Consider the following 22,592-nt stretch of genomic DNA (forward strand, 5'->3'; position numbering starts at 1 on the left):
ATGATGGAAGTTATCTAACAGTATTTAATAGTATTAGCACACAGGCTATCAATAAACATTTATTTCATTTAAATCGGAAGTTTTTTATGCTATTTTGTTTTCCTACAGTGATTTTTTAAAGAATTTCCGTGGCAAAAATAAAATTCCATTACAAATGTGTAGAGGTCGCATGAAAGAAAGGCTTGATTGTGAAAGTAATCAACAGAAATTTAATCTTAGTTCTGAAGAAATCAGTCTTGATATAATTACTTATATAATTTTAGTTTTTGTAGTTGTAACGGACATGCGCTGTATCTTTTAAAAAAAATTATTAGGTAAAAGAAGTCATGACATGACCAAATACTGCTTGGACAACCTGTATGTATTTTAGTATGTATATATAGATATATATTTTTTCTATTGTTTCAACTTATAGTAACAAGTAAAAGCTGGTTTGATAATTTTATAATATTGACCAAACTATTTTTTATTTCATTTTCCCAACACAATTATTAGATTTCAAAATTTAAATCCGGGTATTACTTTCAAATTGATGTTTTTGTGTAATGGATTACGACTAATTTGCCTTTAGCTAATGGTTTTGCCACTAATGAGTTTCAAGTCTGAAGTTAATATTTAAAGCCTAGATTTTTTGGACTGATAGTTGTCGAGCAGATGCACTTAGAGCTGATGATCTATTGAACTTATGATTTTAATGATCATTTTTGAGCAATATATTAGCTAAAAGACATTTTTAGTTGATCATATTGAATAAAAGATGGAGTTTTTAAAAATGCTAAAAGAACTCAACAGTGAATTTCAAATTATTTATCCAATAGCTTCTAGAGCAAACTTGGAAATAAAAAAATATACGGAAAAGCTAGTGTTACAATTTAGCAGCAGTATAAAAATTAAAAAGAATTAACACAAAGTTACATTTTAAATGCAACAATGACTTCGTTTCTAAACTCTAACGCAGGACAACACTTGACGACAAAAGAAAAGTTAGTTTTATCTCTTTTGTAAACGTTGCTCACGCTTGGTCACTTGTTGTTTAAATAAGGTTTGATGGATGTTTATAACATGAGCAAAATTATTCAATATCTACTATCAATGCCTTCTTTTCGTTTTCATGACTGAGGAAATGCGATGACTCGCAGTCTCTCCAACGCCTGTCAAGGCCAATAAGAAAACGTTAGAATTTCCTCGAACGAATGTTCCGGTTACTTACTGATCAGCCTGTTCTGATGCACTTCACCAGGGAAAGTGACGCCATCTCTGAACAACATGGTATACTTTCTGCTAAAGGATGCCATTGCGCCACAGGTGTCCGAGGGCTATCGAGCATTTCCATCCAATGGTCGCGTCCGAGACCGATACACCCGTTTCCGATTGTACAACAACCCATCACTTCATTGGTTCCAACCCTGAAATTTTAGGAATTACAAAATAAAAGTCAGTATGTGGTTACAAAATTCACGTTTTTTAAAAGTTAATTTGCGATTAAGTAGTTTGATCCCATAAACAAATTTTAGACTTTAAAATAACTAATTCACTTTAGAAGATGTGACAACCATGAATATCAAATCGATGTATAAAATTTATGTAATTAAATAAATTGTATAGAATTTTACATTTGTTAAACGTGAAAATTCATTGTTCCTAATGGCATTTCAAACAGAATTTTTAAGAGACATTTCAGAGCACTTGTTCCACTCACTGAGATAATTGCCCCAAAACGTTCATCAGGTTACTTACCTTAATGACTTAAAATTATTCCATCTATATATAAACTTGTATTAATTATGATATACAGTAATTTCATTCACGCAAACTGGAATTAACGCTTGTTATTGAAAGAATAGAATGGTGAAATAATAACAAAAATTTGAATTATTGATATTAAAATAATCAGAACAATACGAACCTGTCATAATTCAGAACTTTGACGATTAGGCTTACGTCTTCAATATTTGCTGCAGGAACATCAAATACTAACGCCTCCTTGTAAACGGGATTCAAAGTTTCTTTTTTGACTGATGTTTTCTTCTTTTTTATTCTTTTCCCTTGACACATCAAAGACACCTTTACATAAGGATCTGAAAACAGCAAACACAAAATCGGACCAAGTGTAATAGTATTTTGCTGTGAAATAATTTGTTAAATATTAACTTTTATTTATGGTAAGTGTATTTCGATATTAAATTAATAAAATGTTGTCTACCTTGGAATCCATCTTTTGTGATGGTTTACTTTTATTAACATACAGGCTCATTTTATCTGTTACTTCTGATCAAAGCAAATTTCCTTTATGAGTCAGAACTAAATATTAACCCATTAATTAATAAAACAAAGTTGATACTTCGGTGTAATTAGGAAATTCAATTTCATAAAATAAACATTTAAAAGGTTAGAATGTTTTAATTCATTAGTTGGATTTGTTTGATGCTAAGCACAAAGGGGCTATCAGTGTTCTGCACACCACAATTATTGGAACCCGGTGTAAAGCGTTATAAGTCCGTACATACGAGGGCTGTTCAAAAAAATACGCGGACTGTTTGAATTGCGCGGCTCCAGTTGGTTCCAGGGGAATCCGCTTGGTGTCGCTAGGTTCGCATATATCAGCTGATTACGACGCCATTTCCCGATTGCAGATATCTTCATTTGTGTATTAGCTACGCGGTTTTAAGTGAAGTGCGATTTTTTTCGTTTGGCGGATTTCAAAATGAATGACCTGAAGGAGCAACGACTTGCTGTGAAATTTTGTGTTAAACTTGGAACATCTGCGACTGAAACTTTTGTTATGCTTAACACGGCTTACGGTGATGTTGCTATGAACGTACGGCATGTTTCAGGTGGCATGAACGTTTTAAGGATGGTTGACAGTCCATTGAAGATGATGAGCGTCCTGGACGTCCTTCCACGTCAACTGACGACCCACACGTCGACAAAATCAACATACTGGTGCGGGCAAATCGACGTCTGACTGTCAGGGAGCTTGCTAAAGGGTGTGGGATATCAGTTGGATCTTGTTACGAGATTTTGACCGAAAAATTTAATATGCACCGCGTTGCTGCGAAATGAGCCTTCAGAACTCGTGAGTTTTTGGCCAAACACTCGATCATTGTTCTTCCCACCCTCCCCTACTCACCTGACCTTGCTCCTTGCGATTTTGTCTTGTTCCCCAAACTCAAAAGACCCTTGAAAGGAAGAAGATTTGAGACGATTCCCGAGATTAAGGCAAATGCGACGAAGGAGCTGGAGGATATTACAAAAGAAGCGTACCAGGACTGTTTCAACAAGTGGAAACACCGTTGGGATAAGTGTGTGCGTTGGGGAGAAGAGTACTTTGAAGGGGTCCCAGACCTGTAACTTCTAAATAAAGTACATTTTGTTTTATGACGTCAGTATATGACCTCGTATATCGCTGTGCTACTGTGTAGCATCACTTAGCTATTGGAATGACGCATAAAAGTACATAGATTAGTAACCTGAAGAGCCAGCGATAGCCGTAGCTTTTAGAGTCCTCGCTTTCAGTACAGTGACTGTTAGTCTTCCTGCTGTCGGTAGATAACACAGGGACAGCATAAGCTCTCCAAGGTCTCTCTTCTCCTTAAAGAAAAAAGATGGGAAAAGCAATTCTGAGAGAACAACTTAAAAGAACTAATTGGTTTTGTCTGTTAAAAAAGAAATACTCTGGTAATCTAATGTTCGAACTTTTCCGCTTCATAGGCTATTTTAGTTAGCAGGCTGTAAGATAACAATTGAAACTGTGTCTAATCAAATAATATAGATTCAGTCTGAAACTTTGTTATGTATGTTTGAAAAACATTCCTGAGGTTGGTGTTAATATACATTAACAAAATGTGTGGAGTACTTTCATTTAATATTAAATAAAAATTATAATTCTATATGATAACCAGAATTCGAATTGATCCCATATTTTCTAAATCAACTTACAGGAATTCGTTTAGTGTAATAAAAGTAAGTTTCAAACATTTTGGAGAGTTACAAGGCAGCTAAAAGCCACATAGAAATATGTTTCTTATAATCACTAGATTCCTATTGAAAGTTTCAATTTTGTTTGTAGTTAAGCACAAAGCTATACAATATCGAAACCCGGTTGCTAGCATTGTAAATCCACAAGCACTCATACTGCTGTGCAACGGAAGGGGGGCGAGAGTTTTGACTAGTGGATATTCACTCTCATTCTGTTGCAGATAATGTAATACACCGACTTTTTAAAGATTTGTTTGCATATTTTATAATGATGAACCAAAATGTTATGTATACGATTGTATTTCTAAGCCTTATAGAGCTGTTTTTTAACAGTTGATAAGAAACTGTTGCAATTTTATGTTTAAGAAATAACCGATTCATTTATTTGTATGCGTCATAAATTCAACTGTGAATCCTGTTAAAGAACTGTTTGTTTGTATTTTATATTTCGCATTTCGCGCAAAGCTAACCGTTCTTAATTTAGCCATATAAGGCTGGAGGGAAAGCAGCTAGTCAACACCGCCCAATACCAATTCTTGGGCTACTTTCTTTTGCCAACGAATAATGGGATTTATCATAATGTTACAACGCTCTCACGGCTGAAAGAGCGAACACATCTTGTGTGTCGAGGATTCGAACCCGCGACCCTCAGATTACGAGTCGAGAGCCCTAATCACCTGTCCATGTTAGGCACCTAATTTAAGAATAAATACCTTGTATTGATTTTCAACATACAGACCATAACCATATAATTTTAAATAGATCTTACAACTGCTTGTTATTTTATGGTAACTGGTGTTTTTAATTTAGGTTTTCAAAGCTACCAAAGATTAGAGAGACAAAAAGAATAAAATGCTGATTGTTGATAAAATATGCAGCGTTTGTTTAACAAGATTAATAATTCTAAACCACTCTAAACAAAGATTTATTTCTAAAACTACCGTCCTACCGGTGCCACATATTACATCATATTAAACAATTTATATTTTTGCCCATCAGAATACTCGTGTAAGAAACTGACCAAAACCATTTGATGAAACCACTCATTTTCTATGCAATATGTGTTGGGGTTTTCAGTAATAAATTGTGTGATTAATTACGATATTTAATATATATTGCGTAAATGTTTCGTATTACTCACATGTGTAAAATATCTGAGTAAAAGTATTTTCAGTCCAAAAAAAAAGGGAGGGATTTCATGACTATATGTAAGAAACATATTTTAAATTATTGGTCTCTAGGTGGCTATGAATGTTTTGTGTGTGTGTGTGTGTGTGTGTGTTTGACTCTTTGTATTTAACATTCTGAGATATATAATTTTGAAATATATGAGGTAATTTAGGAGTTTATTAAATGAAGTTTAATTTATGAAACTGTCTACACTTTCCTACATATAACTTTATATTCTATTTTATTTGTAACTTTTGGTAGCATCTTTTTCTATTTTAAAAGTCGTAAGCTCTGATCTACTTTTCATATTTAAAGTATTCATTAGTATTTTATCCAAGTTTTTAAACAAATATTTCTCAACATAAATACAAATATTTAGAAAAAATGCATTCTGTTTTTCTCCTTCAACTGTACAAAAACAACAAATTTGTATGTCGAGGATATCTTATAGTACTTACATCGTATTTTAAAAACAAGCAAAATACTAACCTTGCAATTAACTGTCTTTTTAACAGACACAATGAAGATTGAATAACTAAGACATTTATCAGCAGCTAAACAGGTATATTAAGAAGCAGTAAAATTTTGTTATACATACACCAATAAGACAGAGATGTTAGGTTAAACCAACAAGACTTGTGTTTTTAAAATGTCAGCTTTGTATGGTTCTAGCTCATTGAATAATGTCTCCTGGGAACAATTGGCAGAGAAAGTCGTTCAACGAGGATAATGAGTAAGAGCGTAGATCAACGTTTTCTTTTAACTCTTATGGTTTTATTCTAAATGTACTCTCGTTTACCCAAAATATGAAGCGAAACTTTAGTTCAAGAGCAACCATCTGGTATTTAATACCAAAAGTGAAAGGCCTTAGAAACACTTTAAATTACTTAGATGAAATAATAGGGTTTTCAAATTATGTTGTAATAATGATTTTGGTTTTCTACTTTTAGGTGTTAAATCTTTATTCACACCGAAAAGGTTAAAGAATCTCTATTAACAATGCGTGGAAACAATGGGAATATACACAATAATACTAACATATATGCATACTTGTTTACTTGACATTTGAGTTTCTGTCTTGATGTTCGTGGATAAATGTTTGTTCATGAAATTCTGTATGGACATTTAAGGACTCATTCGAAATAAATATATACTTTAACAGTTTCGAAATGCCAGAAAAGAGTTATTTTTTCACATTATATATGCTAATTACTTGCAAATTGTCAATTTATGGTGACTTGCAAGTAATTAGTATGTTTGTGGGTTAAAATATGTATTTGCTATTGATATTAAATGAAAATAATATTTGGCCATAAGAGGAGTTTCTTTTGATACTAAACTGTTCGCTCCGATTACCCATTTCTTTATATTTTTCATTCAGCTGATTACAATAATGAAATCTGATATGTGAGTAACTAACTCACCAAGAACGCAGTATTTTATGAAGTATCCACAGAAAAAATGTATATTTTAAAAGTATATACGATATGAAGAAAAATATTATTTGAAAAATATTTTTATGATGACATAAATTATTAATGTCCTATTTGATAGTCTCTTCCTCCTGGTGGGTAAACAATAAGTTTACGGACTTACAACGTCTAAATTCAACGTCCAGTTGATAAGAACGCAAATAGCCCATTATGTAGATTTACTCTAACACAATAGCTACTTATGTTGGATGTACATGCGTGAAAACTCAGTAGAATGAATGCTAATTTCCATGAATAATCGATTTCAACTGTTAACAGTAGACTACTAAGAAAATCACCATATTACAATCAGCAGCGAGCTGCCATTTAGGTTGCTATAACAAAATTAATAATAAGGAACTATACGCCTCAGTGTCTTATTAGAATTGTTAAAAGAACTACTTGCAAGGTTGCTATAAATGACGTCATACTAAGTCTTGACAGAGTTCTGTTAAACAAGTTGCCATGTTCTAAATGTTAATATATGTTGTAGTGCAGAAACTGAGTATTCCTAATTGAGGTCATGTCTCATGCGTCTGAAACTCACTTGTATTTTGACTACAGAATATACTCTTTCAACTTGTTTGTTTGTTTGTTTTTGAATTTCGCACAAAGCTACTCGGGGGCTATCTATGCTTGCCGTCCCTAACTTAGCAGTGTAAGACTAGAGGGAAGGCAGCTAGTCATCACCACCCACCGCCAACTCTTGGGCTACTCTTTTACCAACGAATAGTGGGATTTACCATCACATTGTAACGCCCCCACGGCTGAAATGGCGAGCATGTTCGGCGCGACGGGGATGCGAACCCGCGACCCTCGGATTACGAGTCGCACGCCTTAACACGCTTGGCCATGCCGGGCTGCTCTTTCAACATCAAGTTCTTTTTTTTTATAACAGAGAATATATCAGGTTATAGAAGATAGCAACTGTTCCAAACTATGCAGATAAATTTATTTGATACTGAGGTATTAAAATTACGTAAATTTTATAAGCTAATCAAACAATATGTGACTTTGGACAAAGCTTACACTATTAGTAATGTGACCATGAAATATCATTCATCGAAACTATCACTTTCAAAAATATTTTCCATTGTCATCATTATTTCAGGCTTATAACATGGCTTTTTCAACCTCTTCAGGAGTTTCAGTAAGGAACCAGCCTTAATAACTGAGACTCATCTCAAACATTCCTAAGTCACTGATACTAAGATAGTATAACAGCTTAGTTACGATAGTAATTTAGGATGTTGTTGAATTAAGCACAAAGCTACACAATGGGCTATCTGTGCTTTATTCACCACGAGTGTCGAAACCCGGTTTTTAGAGTTGTAAGTCCGCAGACATACCGCTGAGCCACTGGGGTGGGGCTAGTAATTTCGGACAGTACATGAATGATATACTTTCCTGCGGTAGGACTAACATCTGGCATTAAATAGTGTTAAAAACGTATGCAATATTTGAAATTACATTCATTATTATGTGTAAAGATCATAAAGATATTCTAGTATTTCAATGAGCTCGACCAAGAGAAAGGTTTTGTAATAGTTGTTATGGAAAATAGGTATCTTCACTTTCTAGTGTAATGTATATTTATCTACCTAAATAATACGCGCAATAGGAACAAGTTGTAATCTATATACCTTAGGGGAGCACATTACATTCATGGTGTACTCTACTTCATGAGCAATGTCACAAATTTCGCCGAAACCTTTGACTTGTACGTGGCCAATCAGGTCATGCCTAGAAAATCGATCAAAGTCGTACATGGAGAATTGCAAAGTCCTGTTCTTTAGCTGGTTTCGGGTCCCTCCGAAAACAAACGTTTCATTAAAAACAGGGTTGAGATTCTTACGATGAACCTGTAAGAAAATAAATTTGTTTTTGCTGTTATGCAAAAAGCTATACAATAAGCTATCTATGCTGTTCCTACCACGAGTATAGAAACCTGATTTTTAGCGTTATATGCTTCCAGACTTTCCACTGAGCCCCTAGGGGCAAAGAAAATAAAATATTTGACCGTTATATATATATACACACACGCGCACACGTATACCTGATATATACATTAAGTTGGTACTTGTTTTGTATTTGCCATTTAGCAGAGATAGACTCGGTCTCCCATAACTGCAGAGCAGTATTAAATCAATTTTATTAGGTTTAATGCAAAATTAAAGCACAGATCTTTCAAGCTGTTGTATAAAGTCATTAATTACAACTTGGCACAACGTTTATTTATTTTTTCCTTTTCCTACATTAAATGCAGTCAAACCTATCCAAATAACTTGTAATAATGACCATATGCTCCTTTTATTATACATTCGATAGTGATACCAGCTATAGTATAGCGAAGATAATTTTAGTATAGGATTTATGTAAGGGAACCATACTTTGAATTTTAGAAAAGTATGTTTGCTGAGTCTCTGTTTCTAGTTGTTTGTAACTCGTATCAAATATATCAATAAAATAACTTTCCAGTTTCTACGTAAGCTTTCAAAATACGATATTCATCTTATAAAATACAGAATATACAACTTACAATTTAGAGACGTGACCTACAATTTATAAAATACGTCTTGTATTGTAAAACGTTCACCTTTAAATATAGAATGCACAACTTAAAATATGAATACTTATGCACCTACGACTTAGAAGGCACTTTACGTTATAGAATATGTGAAACAATAGCATGTACGTTAAGAAAAACACAAGTGTAAAATTTCTAACTTCTGAATGTATTTAACAAATCCAGTCATTACGTACCCTGGTCTGGAAAATTTTCTTTCGGTCAGGAAGAAGGTAAATCTTTAAATAAGGATCAGCTGTTCCAGAGATGTCTTTAGGAGGAAGGTCTTGAGCCCGTAGAATCTGAAATGAAAACGTAGGAGTGTTTCAAAACTCAGCCATTTGATGTTATGGAATTACAAAGATAATCTACAAACTGTACTTACAGTCTGAATGGCAAAAGTCATAGTAATTCAACAAATGCAAAATATCTTAGCAGGTTTTAAAATATAAAGGATATTGATTATTTTATCTCTAGATTACTCTGTAGGTCATATAGCATTAGCAACGAAATATTTGCTAAAAATCAGTTATTGGCCTCATCGGGAAGTACACCCTTGTGCAAATGAATTGAAACAAATGGTCATTTTACAATATTTTCAGCATTGCAGCCAGTGTAGGCTTGCTGGACCAGCTGATTTCCTTTAATAGTCATTTTTTCACACAGACGGCGTCATTAGCTATGTTTTGCAGTACGGTCGATCTATTTTCGGGATATATGACGAAATATTGAGGAATATTACGTCATTCGAAATTGCGTTAGAAGGGCAAGGAGACCAGTCAAAAAAACAACTTCTTACCAAACTCAATGAAGAAAAACGGTATCAATGGGGTCTGAAATACAAGAACTGGATGCAAGAACAATGAAGGAAGATGTTATTCAGTGACGAGACTCATTTCTTCATATAGAGTAAGAGAAGTCTGCATGTTCGCAGATCTTCATGTGAGAAACTTCGAGAATCTCACATCAATCAGTTCGTAAAACATCCCTTGAAGAAGATGTTTTGGGGCTTTTTCAGCTACTATGGCGTCGGAGGCTTACATATCGTAGAAGGTATGATGCGAGGACCACAGTACATTGAAGTTTTGCAGAGAAGAGTCGTTCCAGAATTGAAAAAGAGATTTCCAGATGGATCTGGCATTTTTCAGCAAGATCTGCCTCCGTGCCACACATCGAAACTTGTGAAGAATTTTATGACTACAACGCGAATAAAGGTGCTGGACTGGCCTGGAAACTTTCCGGACTTAAATCCTATTGAAAATCTTTGGGCGATTTGTAAAGAAAGACTTCGGGGAAAAGACTGTACTACGAAAGATGAGCTAATTGAGGTCATAATTGAGATGTGGTACCGCGATCCAAAAATTAGTAAAGATTGCAGTCAACTTGTGGACTCGATGCCAAAGCGGATTAATGATCTTCTGAAAAATAAAGGCGGTCATATCATGTATTAATTTGTGAGTAATTTTTGGATTCTCAGAAATAAAACGCAAAATATTGAAAAAAATCGTAATTTTCTGTCTTGTTTCAATTAATTTGCTCAAGGGTGTAACAACTTACAAATAGTGTAAGTGCTAGTGTAAGTTTATATGTTTGTTTAGAATTAAGCAAAAGCTACATTGGTATCAAAACCCGATTTTTAGCAGTGTGAGTCTGCAGACATTCCGCTGTGCCACTGAGGAAGGAGCGCTAGTGTAAGAATATACTTACCCTGACGATGAGCCCTTCGACATCAGAATCGTATTTGAGTGTAAAATGTAATTTCCCACAAGGAATTAGCATATTTTTCTCTTCCTCCGGTGTGTCAATAGAAGCTTGTTTGACGAGTTCGTTCTTGTAAAGTTCAGGTTTAATTTCTCCCACCGATGGTTTTTCTCGGATTGGTTTGTGACAAACTTGAGATAAAATGATAGAAAGTTAGTTAGTTAGTTAGTTAGTTAGTAAACGAACAAAAATTACTAAATAATCAAAGCCTATTCATTTAGAGTGCTAGTAATGTGTAAGATTAAAATATATATATGATTTAATTACGGAATTATTAGTCAAATATTTGTAGATTACATTACTAGCAAAATGCATTTTGAAACATAAAAACATAATTTCAAAACTGTCAACAAATACTTAATTTTTATTAAGTTTTCAAAAGACCGTATAATAACAGCTAAATAAAATAATTAAATGACAAAGGTTCCCATATCAATCGATATTTTTTATTCATTTTAATTATGAGCATGCGGATTTTAGGCTCAAAAATAGGCGAATGTTTGTTGTTATATAAAAAAGTATATGTACTATTTTATTTTGTTAAAATCACGTAAAGAGTTAGCGTAAAAGAGATCTAATAAAATCCTGCAAATCTTTTACAATTTCATATATAGATATAAAGGATTTATATTGATTAAACAACTTCACATCCTTATTTTTCTTTTTGTTATTATATATATGTTTCATTCTACAAGTTGCTAGAGATGGCGTCTCTACCTACTTTCAAAAGGAACATTATTGGGTTCGAGACGATAGGAGAGCTGTCTTTGAAACGTCTGAAGTCTAGTCGGCACTGTTGGCAAAGTTGTTTGTCGAGGTGGGGCTTCTTTTTTAGTGTCTGGCCAGAAAGAATCCTTTTGCAATTCCTCTTTAATGTCTGGTAAGCTGTGACTTATCTTCAGAGAGGGAGGAGAGTTTAAAGGAGGTAAAAGAGCAGAGCTTCCATCTTCTGAGCATTTAATTGGTTGTAATCGAGAGATCAGCCATCGATAATTGAAGTATGTCATTACTCCCAGAATCACCCCAGCCAACACAATAATAGCTCCAATTAGCTGTGATAGCGCTATGTAGCCTAAAAAGTAACCATTGAATAATTTAATATTTTGAGTAATTTAATACGATATTTCTATTGCATAATCACCAACTGAAGGAGCTCATCCTATTCAGAAAAATTATACTTAGTTTTTTCATGAAGATGATTAAAAATAAATCTTATAATTACGTTTAAAAATCAAAATACCGATGAATAATTTTCTTGGACATATTATTCCACTTACAATGAGCTGCAAAATAATTCTATTACCTCCTAATGTTATTATTTTTTAAGATAATATAGAGAATGTTTCCCGAGCATAAGCAAATAAACAACTGAAATACTGAAATGAATAAATGCAAGATATATTAACGTAAATGAAATTATTTTTGTTTATATTGATCAACAAAAAGTATGTTGGTATAAGGCTAAATATAAGCTTATGACTAAAATCATATTAGCAACAATAGATAAATAAAGGTGATAAAAAAGTGTGTGGTTTTAATTGATATAGATGTGTGAGCTGAGTTTAAGCTGTGAGTAGTTATGATCACATTACTCAAAGAGTACAAACCTTTACTCGCTTCAGATTAACTCCTGTTGGATCTCACAATGTTAAGTGTATTACATTTTTATGTCAGTGTTTTTTTAACCATATTGTTTTTACCATTTTCTTGAGCAATCATTTATTTCTTTATATGTTATCACTTGGATCTTACTCTTTGTAAACTGAGTTTTTATTTAAAAGTTAATTCTTAAAAATTTAAAAACGTATGAAAACAGTTTTGAATTATCAAGACTTTCAGCTAATGACACAGGAAACAGCAGATACGTACCTATACACAAGGACCAAGAAATGCTTTCATTTCTCATACAGGGTGTTCGGAAAGTCACTGTGCAGTTTTTTCAGTGACTTTCCGAACACCCTGTATAATCAGACTATAATAAGCCGTAAAATTACAAGTAAAACAAAACGCCATTAAATGTATCAATAATTTAAATTATTAACATATATATCAGCTCAGTTATTTAAAGCAAATATTTTATTTTCATGCTTTAAACACCTTATACAAAAAAGTTATTTATAATTACTATCCCCAGAGGCACGATAGAGGGGAAAAGTAGGCGATTCTTAAGAGATGTTTAAAACAGTTTTCTTCTAGACGTAATTCTGTTTTCAGGATACATGCGGAATTTGTTCATACGTCATAATGACGCTAATATGAACATTTTGATTCGAATACTGGATGGATAATTATTAGCTGGGGTCTTTGGAATAATAACGAACTTGCCCGGGCAAGAAAGTTCTTTATAACTTTTGTGAGTTATTTTTCTATAATTAGTCCAACTGAAGCTAAAAATAAAAGAAGCTTTCCTGCTTGCTCTTGAATAGAAAGTGTATATAATTCAAATAAAGACCAAAATGATTACTTTTGTCACTGTAAGCACAGGTTTAAGCAATCAGTGAAGGAAAATCTTATATATACAAATATATGTTACATAAGAACGGATCAAATGGGAAAATAGTAATAATTAAAACCCAGTAAGACAGTTGATATATAATGCACGTTTTATCAAAAGCCTGAACTACTTCTTGATGTTGAACGTTTTTTCCACAATCCATAACAGGAACTATTTTCTTACGCATTAAAAAACTGAAAAGTAGAAACATTGGTGTTTAGAAGATAAAGTTAAAATGTTTTATTACTCTTGCTAAGATATTTCTATAATTTTACTAAATAACATATATAATGTAGTAACTGTTTTTTGAATAAATCTAATCAATGAATTGGCCAAATATGTACATCCATTTTTCTTACTCTTTTAATAATTCTTATAACAACTAGAATAAATTAGAATGAATGAAAAGAAAAAAATTACTAAAGATAAGGATCTTCTGTGAAACTTCACTGAATCAATAGGCTATGTTCCTGACAGACTTTAAATAAAAGATGCATTAAAGCTGTAAGCACTGTAATTGTCTGCGAGTTCAGAGAATATCGAACATCGAACCGTTCTTATACACGGTACTACATTTCTTCCAGAAAATAATGTGAAAGAAAGAAAAAAAGTGGCCGTCTATTGTGTAACAGATGAATTAAATTTATAAGAGTAGGTGCTTGTCTTGTTTACTTTGGTTCGTTCATAAAGAATATTGAGTGAAATATGAAGATTAATACAAATTTAATTTTTCTGTCTGTTGAAATTACTTCCAAGAATTCTGAAAGTGAATATGCCTAGGTTTTCATTTTTTTTTTAATTTCTTGAAAAGACATTTTAAATATATAAAGACTGAGTGCGAGTGCAAATAAATTATGGCCTTTCTTTTGAAGGGTGGTATTTTGTAGTCTTCTTTCAGGGTATCAAGAAAAAAAAAGAGTTTAATGTTAAAAATGATGGGATAGAACTTTCTTACATTGAAAACGTATTAATAATTAGAATGTAAACTTTGTTTATCTTATTGTTAAATTGACTAGAAGCACTTCTGCAACATATTATGACGAACTATCAAATGTTAGTGTTTACTAAAAACTAAAGTTTAACTGCATTACTAAAATTGCATCTAATAAAAAATATTTAGTGCATTTTGCAGATTTAGAGCAGTAACTACTTACATTTTCTATGTTATTTAAAGTTAGCAGTTTTATTTTTTGTTTTTCTTCTCATCACAATGCTCGTGGAAAATGTAACATCACTAAGACTTTGAGATATTCGATTCGTTCCCTTTTGGTATTCAGGTAACTTTTGATAGAAAATATGTCAATAACAAGAATATTACGTTATTATTAATTATTATGATGTTAACATTATAACCAGTAAGAGAAGTTTGTTTATTTGTTTTTGAATTTCGCACAAAGTTACTCGAGAGCTATCTGTGCTAGCCGTCCCTAATTTAGCAGTGTAAGACTAGAGGGAAGGCAGCTAGTCATCACCACCCACTCTTGGGCTACTCTTGTCCCAACAAATAGTGGGATTGATCGAAACATTATAACGCCCCCCACGGCTGAAAGGGCGAGCATGTTTGAGCGCGACGGGGATGCGAACCGGCGACCCTCAGATTACGAGTCGCACGCCTTAACACGCTTGGCCATGCCGGGCCCAGTAAGAGAAATAAACTACGTTAATATGAATAACCGAGATGATTAAGCTATGTTAACATTGCTAACCGGAAAAAGAGTAACTTGTGTTAGCATTACCAACTGAAAAAGGAGTACATTCTGTTAACATTACTGACGAAAAAAGAGTAAACTGTGTTCACATTACCAACCAAAAAAGGAGTAACTTGTGTTAACATTACCACCCGAAAAAGGAGTAAAATTATTGTTTTTGTACTATTTGTTTCGGATATTTGCGAAAAGTAACTCAAATTGCTATCTGTGCTAGCTGTTTCTTATTTTCAATACACAGACCAGGATAGAGGTAGCTAGACAACAGCGTCTACTTTCAAATTTTGAACTATTCTATTGAATACTTGTGTATTCAAGACAGTTGATATATAATGCACGTTTTATCAAAAGCCTGAACTACTTTGGCTTGTAGTTCCAAAGTACTACAATGAGTTAGTACTCATTAGTAATTTTATAAAGTTACTTATAAAAGCACCATTACTTTTATAACGCACACACAGTCCCAAAGTGTGAACCTCGATTTGTCTGTGTGGCAACTGTACTGTCAAAGCCGCAGTCCGGCATGCTGAATTAGGCTATACCCGAATCTGATTTATACTAATATTAACATGAACAAAGAGTAACCTAACCTTTAATATGTTAATGATCACGAAGGGAATAACGCAAGTCATTATTAAACAACCGTGAAGTAAAATAAGTAGTCATGTCGGTATTAAACACAGAAAGAGAAGGAAACTGTTTCAATACTGATAACCAAGTCGTTGTATCAATCTTAATAGAAGAAAGAGGAGTAATTTGTGTGAAAAAATGACCATCAGAAGTGGAATAAGTTGTGCCAATGTTAACAACTAGAAAGTACTTCTAGCGCAAAGATGCACAATGGGCATCTGCAGTCTGTCCACCGATAGGAATTAAATCCCAGAGAATGCAGCTACATGTCTATGATTTTTGGCAGTAATAGGTCATATTTATCACTTGTACCATTAAATACATTATAAAAAAGCGATAGTTTTATTTTCTGTTTTCTTTGCTCCATGTGAATACTAGGTCATTTCAGAGCTCTAGTATACAATGCAAATCAAATATGATAGTTTTTCAGCCAGCTCAAAAATGAACGCAATTAAATTTATGTGTTTTTTTTGTGTGTGTTTTTCATATAGCAAAGCCACAAAGGGCTATCTGATCAGCCCACCGAGGGGAATCGCACCCCTGATTTTAGCGTTGCAAATCCGGAGACATACCGCTGTACTAGCGGGGGGCATTAAATTTATGTCTCATTCCTAAAAAGAAGCACCTTATCAAGACCATCGGTAAGGATACACGTGGTATTCAAGTGCATGAAGAATAAATGTTAATATTCATGGTCTTTATAAAATTTTTAAACGTTGTCTGAATGTAAAATGAATTTACATATGTTTATTTAAGCATCGATTAACGTAATATTTGAATGAAAGTTAAAACACATGTGATTTATGCATTTACCCGTAGTCAGTTGCGCACTTATATATAATACATATGTAAGGTTCATCAGATTCCATGATCATATGCTAATATGTAAAGATGTGTCGCACAAACCACTTTTCACATTTAGTTATTCATACATACAAAAGGAACGTAAAATAGTTTCCAAAGTTATAAAGCAGTAGCGTGAATCAGTTATATACCTTCACTTGTTAAATGACACACTTGTAGCTAAAGATACGAATTTGTTGATAGTTATTGGTCATCAATAAGTGAACATGTTTCATCCAAAGCTTTATATGATTTTTCAATTTATTTACATTTCATTTTCGGAGTCTTGCAAGAAAGATATTGCATGATATTATTTCATAAATATAAGTATTAACTTACTAATTATGAAGTAGGACATATGTTTCACATTATGAAGTTTAAAATTCTAACACAATGTAAATCCCCAGCAGTTCTATGCCCAGACAGTCGCTTAGCAACAAGACAATTGTGACGTCAGTGTCACTATGCCAACCATAAAGCAAGAGAAAATTTCTGGTACCTTAAAACGGAGACGCAGAAGCACGCTCGAAACAGTTAGCTAACAAATAATATGCTAAAAAAAAATCCTATGTCCAGGAGATATGTATTTTTTCACTTTTTAATAATAAAGCCCTTAAGTAAACATATTTTCAAATTTTTAATTAAATGAGATGAAAATGGTAATTTAATTTTGTAAAACAAAAAGAAATTGCATAATCATCAAAATACGGAATTAAAGGGCTTTAAAAACAACCAAAAATCAAATTAAAAATTAATTTGTTATTCACAAATAATGGTGAAAAATATTAACTAAATATAAATTACGTTTGCCGTAGAATGTTGTTACGTGTTTGTTATATCTCTCATATTCACGTACAAATACAAAAAGAACATAATTAACGTAACAGATTTTACGACGTGCTATAAAAGTTTCTTTTATAGGCCAAAATGGATGCAGCTATGGAACAGAATCGTTCGAATATTGTATTTTTTTATTGTAAAGTGTGCTTTTAGCATATGTGCGCCAGAATGTGTTACATCAACATCAGAAACTCGATGTTACCTGTTAATGAAGTCAATATACTTTTTAAACCATTTGATAGAAAGGTGAATTTAAATAATAAATTTTTTATTGACAAACAAGAGCTGGAATTCAACGAAATATTTTCAGACAATATCTTTTAAGGCTACTAGGAAAGTCATTTTAAGAAGAATTGAAAACATTTTAGATCAAATTTTGGTTAGGTTATAGATTTAACGTGACTCGATAAATGTTTAGTCTACCAGTGAACGTTAAGCTACAAAATAAACCACAACTCTAAAAAACTTTAAGGTCGATTATCTTATATTAAAATGATTTTGAATATGTAAATCAGTAACGTATCAACCGTAGCCGATGTAATGCCGAGGAAGAGCGGATTATATCATAACTACATTGTGACATTGTACGGTGTTATGTAGGTAGTGTGATATAAACAAAAACTGATCGCTTTTGGGAAGGATATGCAATAGCCCTTTTCGACACAAAATATTCATGCATTTATATTGTATAAATTTTTTAAAATTTTGGGATCTAGGGTTGTTTTGTAGTTAATTATTTGAAAACAGAGGAATATGCAACAACCTGAGCAACCAGAATCATTGGGACAGAGACCTATAACAAGTCGTATATCAGCAATGCTAAGCAAGGTGTGGCATCTTGAAATAGTCAAGAGTACAGGAACAGAAAGGTTGACTGTAAAAACTGTCACACATGCCTCTCCCAACAGTACGTAAAATAATAGAAAAAAAATCTCAGTTTGGAAACAAGGCCAATAAAGTAAGGCTTCACCAAGATGAGGCTTCCAATTATAAAGTTAGGCTTCACCAAGATGAGGCTCCCAATTATAAAATAAGGCTTCACCAAGATGAGGCTTCCAATTATAAAGTAAGGCTTCACCAAGATGAGGCTTCCAATTATAAAGTAAGGCTTCACCAAGATGAGGCTTCCAATTATAAAGTAAGGCTTCACCAAGATGAAGCTTCCAATTATACCTACTATTCAATTGTCGCATACTTCCAGCAGCTAGAGAATGAACTGAGTATTTATTTAACTGTGGTCATGATATTCCACGTACTGATAAAGTTGTCTATGGATTTCTATGCAATCAGACTGTTGAAACAAGCACTGGGAAACCGCCATCTTTCTGCACTAGTAAGCTCGCAAGGAGTAGTGGTGAGCTTTGGATATGACAGCCTTACGACGGAACCTTTTGCAGTATATAACTGTAGTTAACCAGAAAGACATGTATCCAGATGTAATATTTTGTTGTACTTAGTAGTACGAAAAGCTACCAAAAACCACAGAAACTATAAATGTCGTTTCTTGACAGTGAAGCATATACATTTTTGACAAATGTAATCAAATATTGTTAAATCGTTAATCATATAATAGTTGATTGAGGTTTATGGGAATGTTCAGGGCGTCTACACAGTAAATCGTCAATAGTATGTTTGTGTGTGTGTGTGTGATAGGGGCTATTTTTGTTAATGGCTGTTTACTCTGTATGGTATGCTTGTCTTGTGTGTGATAGACCATGTTTTTTGTTTTTTTCTGCTAGTGGATGTTTACTTTATGTATGATAGCCCTGTTTTTTCTTATTAGTGGATATTTACAGTGTGTGGTATGCTTCCTAGTGTTTGGCAGGTATGCTACTGGATGTTTTTACGTGTTTGTAAGAGTATGAGAGATAATACCTTCAGTCATATCTGAACACCTGGTGTACACGCTTGTTAATGTTCTTGAGATGTGTTTTGTTGTTTTAATTTTATGGTGCATAAGCTTAGCTTACAGTTATTCTTAATATATTGAAGAACAAATTTAATTATATTAATTGAAGTCAACAAAAGTACACGACAAAATAACTGAACTTTTTTAAGAACGATTTCTTGTCCGAAAACGTGCAGATATAAACAATAAACATATTTTTCATAAGCGTAATTACGCTTAGGTTATCTTATAGTCAGCGTAAAAATCCCCAAGGATCGTTTTGACAATTACTTATGGACTTCTCGAGTGTCTGTATTTGGTATAACTTATATTTTTGAAACACAATAAAAGTTTTAAGCATATTTTACGGACTAGAGAATGTTTTATTTTAATGAATGTTCTAAAATATATTGAATTAAGTTGAAAAAACTCCGAGAACACCCAACAGTGATAGAAATATGTTTGCTTATCAAGCAAGATATTGCCACATTACAGATTCCACACAATCAAACCAAAACTAGTACAAGGCTATTGAAAAATGGCTAGTGTTAGAAGTTCAACTGCAATGTATAATTACCGATCAGAATCACTGTAGCCGCCAAGAAGATGGAATTTTAAAGTAAAAAATTTTCATTTTTAAAATAATTTCTGTTATAATTACTAATGACGTCTGAAGAAGGCACATTAAATTATTTTACCTACGAATAATGGGATTGACCGTTACATTATAACGCCTCCACGGCTGAAAGGGCAAGCATATTTGATGTAGGGGGTTTGAACCGCGACTACCAGATTGCGAATCGAACACCCTAACCACACGGCCATGTTGAGCTTAAGAAAATACTTATTTACACATCTTTTAAAGCAAGATTGTTATGGAATAATGACCATAAGATCTAAAAACAATATGAAACTATGCTCAACAAACAAAGACATGAATAACTGTAAAGAAACACAATTTAGTAACAAGTGAGTAATGAGAAAAAAAAATATTTTCGTAAATTATTTGTTTCCTTCCACCTATAATGCTATCATAGTGAGTGCTAATTTAGTTACAACCGAACACATTTCTAACAGCGATGATACCTAACTGACGAAACAATGCATTCTGATCTTTACAAGTAAAAATGTAAGAAAATCATATTTAATTAGGTAAGGACCATTATTTTAGTGATTCTAATTATGCTTTAAGAAGTAAGTTAATAAAAATAATGACAAATGATTCATTCTACTTCCTAACCTGTTTCTGGGGTGGGTTGAGCAGTACGCAAAGCTGATGCAAGGCTATTCCACGTTTCATTTCTTCCTAGAACTCCCATATCAGCTAAGTGGTTAAGAGTCAAACAGATGATCTTGATGCTCCAGGTTAATGTTGCACGAGACCGTATGCCATATCCTCCTTGAGCTCATGCTTTTGAATAAAACGCGGGGTGACGTCAGGATGCACGTGCTATCGAGCGTCATAGCATTGATAGAAAACAAGTGCTCATTCCAGGTTCTCTTGAAGATCGATAAAAACACGTTGATAGCTTAGAAAGCGAAAACAACATAATTTATTCATTTGATTGGTTGTTGACATCTTGTGACAGTATTTCCTGGTATTTCAGTCTGACTGTCTTTTAACGACATATTGCCATATTAGCCTGACTGTTAAAGACGTATATATATATATATATATATTCATCTGGTAGATTTATAATTGTGAAAGTGACAAGGTCATCCTTTCCAAGTATCATATAGCTTCAAGACAGGTAACGTTATAACAGTTTATCAACTTGTTATCGATTCTGTAGCAGTCGTTTCGGTTGCTTCAGGTGTGAAGTGAAAGGTTAGATATTTTACAAAGATTTGCTTATAAGCAGAAATGTTAACAACGATGATAACTCTTTCAGTTTTTGAAACAAGTCTTGTAACAGAGAAACGTTCGTGTCATATTACGTAATTGCTAATATTTGATAGGCCTACTCATAAACGGGCCATGACCAAGTAATGAAACTATTGAAATTTATCAATATGGAGCTGTAGCATTGGCTATCTTCTTGTACCATTCTGTTTTACAGAATGGAAGAGTTCTAGACAACATTCTGAGAACCACACACTCGTGGTTCTTTAGTTGTCGTTAGTCTCACCAGGAATAACATTTAGTTTCCCACACAGGGTTAGCGTTGTTCTTCTTATTATATAGAAACATTCATGTTCTTATAAATATTACAAATTGATAGTTACGTTCTTATCAACCGCTCGGCCTGACCGGGTGGTTAAGGCACTCCACTCGTACTCTGAGGGTTGTGGACTCCAATCCCCATCGTACCAAACATGCTTAGTCTTTTAGCAGTAGGAGCGTTATAATGTGACGTTCAATCTCACTATTCATTGGTAAAAGAGTGGCTCAAGAGTTGGCGGTGGGTGATGATGACTGCCTTTCCTTTAGTTTTACACTGCTAAATTAGGGAAGGCTAACCCAGATAACCTTCGTGTAGCTTTACGCGAAATTAAAAACCAAACATTCTTATCATTATCTTGTAGATATTGAGCTCAATCTTTTACTAGAATAATTATCGTGCTCGTCTCATTCTCAAATCATATTATTTACAATTTTCTACAGAACAATTCTTGACTTAACTCGCTATCTACCCACAATTATTCGTACTTCTCACGGAAAGTTGGTTTCAAAGAATAAATGCCTGAGAAAAATCACGCGTAAAAATTTGATTTATTTTAAAATTTTATTTTTAAATTTAAACTATTACTAACAGTAAAAATACTGAAAAAAAAAAAGAAATGAAGGACCCGGCATGGCCAGGTGATTAAGGTACTCGACTCGTAACGTAAGGGTCGCGGGTTCGAATCTTCGTCACACCAATCATGCTCGCCCTTTTGGCCACGGAAGCGTTATAATGTTACTGTGAATCCCACTATTCGTTGGTAAAAGAATAGCCCAAGAGTTGGCGGTGGGTGGTGATGACTAGTTGCCTTCCCACTAGTCTTATACTGCTAAACTAGAGATGGCTATTGCAGATAACTCTCGTGAAGCTTTGCACTAATTCCAAAATAAAGAGATCACCGTGCAATGTTCTATTTTGCGTGGGCCTGGCATGGCCTAGCGCGTTAAGGCGTGCGCTTCGTAATCTGAGGGTCGCGAGTTCGCGCCCGAGTCGCGCCAAATATGCTCGCCCTCCCAGGCGTGGGGGCGTTCTAATGTGACGGTCAATCCCATTATTCGTTGGTAAAAGAGTAGCCCAAG

The 22,592-nt window shown here is 33.6% G+C and overlaps 1 protein-coding gene and 1 long non-coding RNA gene across 3 annotated transcripts; one reads left to right on the top strand and one right to left on the bottom strand.

The window, feature by feature from the left end:
• The first annotated feature begins 218 nt into the window (after positions 1-218).
• LOC143253175 (uncharacterized) lies at positions 219-1,607 on the top strand. The gene is made up of 2 exons (XR_013029424.1): positions 219-357; positions 1,121-1,607. It is a non-coding gene; the product is annotated as an uncharacterized LOC143253175 (long non-coding RNA).
• On the bottom strand, positions 352-20,721 carry LOC143253174 (synaptotagmin-10-like). 2 transcript variants are annotated; one of them, XM_076506566.1, is made up of 8 exons: positions 20,589-20,721; positions 11,669-12,019; positions 10,894-11,078; positions 9,384-9,488; positions 8,264-8,482; positions 3,471-3,588; positions 1,907-2,078; positions 352-1,406 (listed from the first exon to the last, which is right to left on the bottom strand). In XM_076506566.1, the coding sequence occupies exons 1-8, from the start codon at positions 20,665-20,667 to the stop codon at positions 1,214-1,216; spliced, it is 1,422 nt and encodes a 473-aa protein (XP_076362681.1). In that variant the 5' UTR covers positions 20,668-20,721; the 3' UTR covers positions 352-1,213. The 2 variants fall into 2 exon arrangements, with proteins under 2 accessions (XP_076362681.1, XP_076362680.1); XM_076506565.1 differs by having other exon boundaries at positions 3,471-3,591.
• Positions 20,722-22,592: the final 1,871 nt, after the last annotated feature.

The sequence above is a fragment of the Tachypleus tridentatus genome, chromosome 6, assembly GCF_004210375.1.
Source record: "Tachypleus tridentatus isolate NWPU-2018 chromosome 6, ASM421037v1, whole genome shotgun sequence".
In the NCBI taxonomy this organism is placed as follows: Eukaryota; Metazoa; Arthropoda; class Merostomata; order Xiphosura; family Limulidae; genus Tachypleus; species Tachypleus tridentatus.

What these genes read in the sequence shown, in the direction of transcription:
- LOC143253174 (XM_076506565.1), bottom strand. Translation starts at nt 20,667, where the DNA reads ATGGGAGTTCTAGGAAGAAATGAAACGTGGAATAGCCTTGCATCAGCT. An exon ending in CAATAATGTTCCTTTTGAAA is followed by an intron (nt 11,079 to 11,668) that starts GTAGGTAGAGAC and finishes TTTTATCTCAAG; the next exon opens with TTTGTCACAAACCAATCCGA. An exon ending in ATGTAATGTGCTCCCCTAAG is followed by an intron (nt 3,592 to 8,263) that starts GTATATAGATTA and finishes TTTTTCTTTAAG; the next exon opens with GAGAAGAGAGACCTTGGAGA.